The 6,590-nt window shown below is 44.4% G+C and overlaps 1 protein-coding gene across 1 annotated transcript; it reads right to left on the reverse strand.

The window, feature by feature from the left end:
- Positions 1-644: 644 nt before the first annotated feature.
- On the reverse strand, positions 645-2,581 carry LOC119169501 (hexosaminidase D). Its single transcript, XM_075884749.1, has one exon. It carries the CDS (start codon positions 2,462-2,464, stop codon positions 902-904), a length of 1,563 nt encoding a protein of 520 aa, XP_075740864.1. The 5' UTR covers positions 2,465-2,581; the 3' UTR covers positions 645-901.
- Between the last annotated feature and the right edge of the window lie 4,009 nt (positions 2,582-6,590).

Below are 6,590 nucleotides of genomic sequence, written 5' to 3' on the forward strand. Positions count from 1 at the left end.
ACGTTCATTATACACGCCCGCAGTGTCTGACGTGGGACCTGTTCGTGACGCATCGTCTCTCTTCCCGTACACCACACAGGCTCAAGTTCTCATACCCCTTTTGTTGCAAGCTCAGCACAATCCGTCTCCGAACTCCTGTCAACAGTATCCCAACTTAATTTTTCACAGCGCCGGGAATCTCTACTCGAGACGGCACGAATGTGGCGCTCGCTTTCCTAAACTCCGCAACTCACCAGGCAGCTTCGCCCGGCTCCCCGGGGACTTCCTGCAGTTTCAAACTCCCAAAACCGAGCGGCAAGGGCGGGCTCGCTCCTCGACAAGGTTTATTTTAGAAGCGAGATACATACCGGTGCGAATGCATATACAGTCCAAATGTTCTACGTGAATAACTCGAGTGTCACCAACTGTGTGCCGTTGTTCCAAGTTCGTCGTCTCCCACTCTCACTTCGCGCGAGTTCGCCTTGCCCTGCGAGATACTGTGAATGAGTAATGGTGCGTTTCACCCTTAAATCTCATTAGGGCGCTACAAGTCACCCGTTGAAGTCTTGCTTGCGCGTAAAAAAAACTACGAGAAACTTGTTCTACAAGAAAACTTCAGCCCTCCAGCACTCTACCCCTACGTAAGTGGCTTTTGTGGCATTTTTCAGTAACGAAACCACCCGTACAGAGTAAAGACTTCAAGAGAGGAAGGGTCGAAATATTGTCGAAAGAGGCACTGAACCACTCTTACTCCCCCCTCTCCCACTCTTTTTCGCTGGTTATGGCTACGCGGTATCTCGTAAACGCTCACAAATGACTTTGTTGTACATCACATACACAAATAAACCAACAATAAACGGGTGTTTATTGACTCATTTGGTCCTGGGCATGCTTCTCATCTTTGAAAATGCTGGCGTTCAGGCTAGTCACTATCAGCACGAGATCTGCTCGGCCACTTCCTCTTCCTGTACCTTGCTCCCACCGTCGAGCGGAGGACACGAAGCGAGCCAGTAGAGTCCAGGAGCTCTTGCTTTCGCTTTATATCCGCTATTACAGGACCGAGTTTATCGGTCGCGTACTCATCGGATACGTCCTTGCTATAGACCTCCTGGAGAGCCGTTCGGAGGGTTGAGTTCAGCACCGAAAGTTCTACCATCTGAGAATGGAGATTCCTGACACACTCCTTGCTGTCGTTCTCGGACTTCTCGAAGCTCGGTTTGCAAATGGGCAAGTACGGCAAAAGATCCAGGTGGTGCTTCAGCGTCTCCAAGCTTTGCAGCTCGTCGACAATAGCCGCTCCTGGAAACTTGCAGTTCACGTCTTGCATCCTGAAATCAATGTTCAGGTCGATGGTGCGGTTGCACTTGAGAATCTGCTCGATCGATGATGATCTGGTGTTTAGAGTAGGCAGCTGACCAGACTTACGAACTACATCTAAGCAGACAGCCAGTGATGGCAAGCTGGTGGGAAGCAGTTCGCGCAGTGGCGAGTCGTGCCTCGTTCTTTGAGGACCCATTAAGGCAACACCGGGGAAGCGGACGTGGTCTTTCCACTCATTCATGGCACCCACCCACGTAACGTGACTTTGCGCTCGCTCCTTCAGTCGCGGGTAAGTGACCACAGCTTCGCCAACGTCCTTGAACGAGGTAGCAATCCACAGTGAGTCACCGAAGCGCGATGCGAAGTTGAGCCATCCCCTGAATTCCACGTCAGTTCTGTAAGTGGCCACCATAACCTCGACGTGGAGGTGAATGGGAAGATGATGGTACAACTCGTTCGGTATTCTTGCAAGTGTGTCGTGCCAGACGATCGTCTTCACGCCATGATGGGTTTTCAGATAGTCGGTAATTAGCTGTACGTACGACATGTAGAGCATGTACTTGTCGTAGAGGCCAAACCGACCTCCTGAATGAGATTCGTCCAGACGAGCAGGGTCGAAACGCCTCGCGGTACACCGCCCGCAGAGACCGAGTGAGGCCACGTCTCCGCATCCGATGTGCACGTAGTAGAGCTCCTTGGCGTGGTGGAAGTTGAGGATCTGATCCAAGACGTCTTGTATGAGTTTGACTCCGGCAGGGTTTGAGGGGCACAGCGTGCCGGGTACGTTAGGGCTCTCGCGGTACTTGGCGAACTGAGGGTGCTGGAGGATGTACTCAATGTTGTCAAAGGTGTTGATCAGTGGCACCACAGTCAGGTCGTACGCTTTAGCAGTGTCCAGGACGGCGCGCAGTTCCTGGCGGGTGTAGGCCCGCGGCGAGGCGAGGACGTGCAGCGGCTCACCGACGAACGGGAAGGTGTCCTCGTACTCCAACAACAGGCCCGTGGCGCCGAGACTCTTGAGGATGGGGATGAGCGAGATCAAGTAGGATGCCTTAGGCGGCGCGCCCTTTAAGTCCAGGTGAACTAGGCGGTGAGGCGGAATCACGTTTATGGCCGCTAAGACGACCTGTGCTAGTAGGACCACAAGCAAGGCGACCCTCGACATGGCTGCAAGAGAACGACGCTTCAGCTTCTTCTGCTCCTGCGTTGATGATGATGATGATAAACCTTCAGCTTTGCTGGCACTCGCCCACAAAGGGGGATCGGCCAAGAACCGGGCGGCAGGATCATCAAGTGTGCTAAGTCAGGCATTCAGGTAGTCTCGTAGCTGTAAATAATAACAATAGGCTAACAGGGTAATCTCTTTGTTGCCCTTATGTACTCGCACACAGCAGAGAAAACCTCCCTGTGGCTATAACCTAATGTAATCCCTCCGAAGGATAAAATTATTTCCACGTTTATTTTTAAACCTAGCTTCTCAATTGGTTCGACCAGGTATCTTTTCCTTTGATAAGCATAACGTTCACAGGAAAAAAAGAAATGATCTATTGATTCCGATTCCTTGCAAAAGAGACTCAACGGAGATGTAACAGAATAGAAAGTTGGGCGAGTTGGTGTATATTCATATTCAAAGAAAAGCGGCGCACAAAAAAGACAGAGACAAAGAAGAGAACCACACACAGCGCTGCGAGCAGCGCTGTGTGTGGTTCTCTTTTTTGTCTCCGTCTTTTTTGTGGGCCGCTTTTCTTTGAATATGAATATCAACGGAGATGCTGTTAGTCCAGCTTTATGTAGGTAGTAATTCAGATGCGGAATTCCGCATCGTAATCTGGTGACTGTAATTTCTAACTGCCGAAATACACACCACTGTTTGTTCCAGCAATATCTTAGATGTACGAAGTCTCTGACTTTATCCAAAAATAATTTTTCTGTTTCTTTGTGCAAACAAGCCTTTTTATATCTGAGTGCTGTTACGTAGGCGAAATCAGGTAAAATAGGTAAGAGTGGTCCGCTTAAATATGCTTTGGCTAACGAGTCTGCCATCTCATTTGGATAAATCCCGCAGTGGCCAGGTATCCATACCAAGTGAAATTTTTTCAGGTTTTCAGGTAACAAACTGCTAATCATACTCAATAATGTCAAATTTTTTGATGTAGATAGTGCAGTGCATACTGAGAGAGAACCGGTAAGTATGACCGCTTCTGATTTGCTTGCAGGAAGTTTACAAAGTGCTAGAATTATAGCAAATAATTCAGCGATGAATATAGGCGTGTAATCTGGAAATCGAACTGAGAAAGACCAGTTGAGAGAAGTACAGAAGATGCCTATTCCAGCCTTTTCGTTCAATACGGATGCATCCGTCGCAATAATGTTGTTTATGGACAGATGAGTCAAGTAATCTTTTAACCAAATATTTAAATATTGAAGGGGCAGTTGTTTCGCATTAGAGTGGAAAATATCATCATATTTAATTTCAAGTTTTGAATTAGGCGTCTTCGTAATGCCAATCTGATAAATATTTACATTGAGAGGCTCTAGCAACGCTTGGACGAACCTAATCTGAGGAAAGTGTAGTCTAGATCATTGTGTTCCAAAGAATGTGGTTGGTTGTTGAATAAAAACGTATGAAGCTTGTCGCAGAGGCGAATTGTAGTAGTACCGCTGCGTTGCAAGCGTACTAGCAGCGCGTGGCGCGTTAAGTCATCTTTCTTTTTTTTACATTTGCTAATCAAGGCAAGAAAATAAAAAAGAAGAACTTTATAAGGGAGTTCGTAGCTATAATTTTGGCGTTTCAAAAACTTTTTTCAAAGGAATAGAGTGCTATCATCATAACAGATGCATTGTAAGTTTGTGCAACTCTTACAGCCTCAAAACAATCACGAGTCCTAGTAACGTTCCGCACAGTAGTACCGCTGCAGTTGAAACTCCTGGAATTAGTGCGAGTCCAAGGTCACTGTGGTGTTAAAATTGAATGAATTGGCCGATTTTTAAGCATAAGCATCACTTAATGGACCAATAGTTTCGTTTCTCCCAGAGTTTGAATGCTTAGCAGGGATTACATTTAGAAAGTTTGATATTTGTACAGGTATGTTGGGAAATATCACAAAATGGACAGAATATCAGCACCTCACATTTTAATGGAAACCTCAGTCAAGTCCGTGAGAAAATTGAAGTTATCTCCAGATCTCGGTTCCATGCCTCTCAATTAAACTTTTATTTACACAGAGAAGGTCTGACAATATCTCCCCTTCGTTCAATATGCAAAAAATCGGAAAATATCAAACATCATTTGTATTATGCCATAATTACAATTAAATAGCTGAATACTCCTACCTATTCCGCTTGCGAAGCTAGGTTCAAGCTTAGCCCCAGAAACTGTTCTAAATTTCGGTGCCTCCGTTTCGGGACATTGCCACAGAGGTGCATTTGATGTGATGTTATTTCATTCAAGCCACTAAACGTATTTCAACATAATGTCCACTTCAAGAAATACTCGGGAAGTAATTTTAAAATGACAAAAAATATAAGACTACATCCCAAATAATCTGGTTAGGTAAACTCAGCTGTCTAGATGGCTTCAAAGATAAGATTTTCTCTATTGTAATTGCGCTTATTTTTCATTTCTAAATTTATTTCTATTTGTTTTTGTAATCTTTTCTTTATTACACATTAATTTTGTTTATTAAACAATAGTGCAGTTGCCATCCATAGGATACTATATGCTTTCTTGGCCGATCTCCCAGAGTGGATGTGTGCCATGTTTTCCAGGCTATATACAACCAAGCAAAATAATGGTTTGACACAAAGGGTCATGAGCTCAACGCAACCTATTGCTGCATCTCGTATGACCAGTTTTAAATTGCTGTTTGATTTGTGTTACACTTGTTCTTTCTTGATTAGGAATTTACATCTTACAAAATATTTTTTAGAATATTTGAGAATATTTGCCAGTGCCGTATCACATCTGTTAAAAATTAGCTTGTTTAAAATTAGCTTCGAATGTCAACATTTCGGTTTACATCTATAACTGCGAATGTTATCTACAATGTAGATATATCCATAGGTATACATATAGCATCTGGTGGTGTTTCAGTGCTTATCGAAACTACCAAGCCCGCGCGGAACGCGCAGCACAGTCACAGCAAAAGCTGGCAGAGGGGCCTTTCCACAGACTTTACACTGCTTTGGTAACTAATACGAACACGCTTGCGAGGTAACCACTGTGCCATAAATCGTCATAACTTTTGTGCAGTATGAAGGCATTCGCTATGGCATTCTTTCTGTTTCTTCGGAAAAGAGTGGTACCCGCTAGATACTTGCAAGGATTCATGTACATTTTGTTTTTGCTGTGGCTGACGACGACGAAATACGTCTGAATCTTTTGTAAATGGGTTGGAGCATTCGACTACCGACTCGTTACGTAATTCGCGTTGTGTGACGTCTGGTTGTTCCTTTGCTGTTCTAAAACGCTTTATTACTCACAATAATGCGCTTCCTTCCCCGACATTAAGCCTGCCTATAAGGCCTGTTGCGAAGGAGTTCCAGGCACCGGCTTGGCTCTGTGGTAGAATGCTCGGCTGGCGCGCGGGGGCCCGAGTTTTGATCCCCACTGTGTCCTTCGTGTTTTCTATTTACTGAGTTTTTTTTTCCCTATATTTTGCGATAGTGATTACGGACAGAGGCGGCGGCGGCGGCGCACAACTACGGCGCACACAAGCCTTGTGATCTCATAACAGCTTTGCTGGAAAACGACCCTTGTTGCGATCTCACAAAAGCTTTGCTGTAAAAATGGGTAATTATGAGTACTAAAAATCGTTCGGAAAAGTCACCACAACGACATATTTAGTGTTGAGTAGAATATTGGATTCACGCAGCGTTTTAAGTGCGAAACATTCCTTAGCGAACTTCAGCGACTTTAAGCGTATCTATCTATCTATCTATCTATCTATCTATCTATCTATCTATCTATCTATCTATCTATCTATCTATCTATCTATCTATCTATCTATCTATCTATCTATCTATCTATCTATCTATCTATCTATCTATCTATCTATCTATCTATCTGTCTGTCTGTCTGTCTGTCTGTCTGTCTGTCTGTCTGTCTGTCTGTCTATCTATCTATCTATCTATCTATCTATCTATCTATCTATCTATCTATCTATCTATCTATCTATCTATCTATCTATCTATCTATCTATCTATCTATCTATCTATCTGTCTGTCTGTCTGTCTGTCTGTCTGTCTGTCTGTCTGTCTGTCTGTCTGTCTATCTATCTATCTATCTATCT

Source organism: Rhipicephalus microplus, chromosome 2 (genome assembly GCF_043290135.1).
Source record: "Rhipicephalus microplus isolate Deutch F79 chromosome 2, USDA_Rmic, whole genome shotgun sequence".
Classification (NCBI taxonomy): Eukaryota; Metazoa; Arthropoda; class Arachnida; order Ixodida; family Ixodidae; genus Rhipicephalus; species Rhipicephalus microplus.

Coding starts and splice junctions, on each gene's coding strand:
- LOC119169501 (XM_075884749.1), bottom strand. CDS start 2,464: ATGTCGAGGGTCGCCTTGCTTGTGGTCCTACTAGCACAGGTCGTCTTA.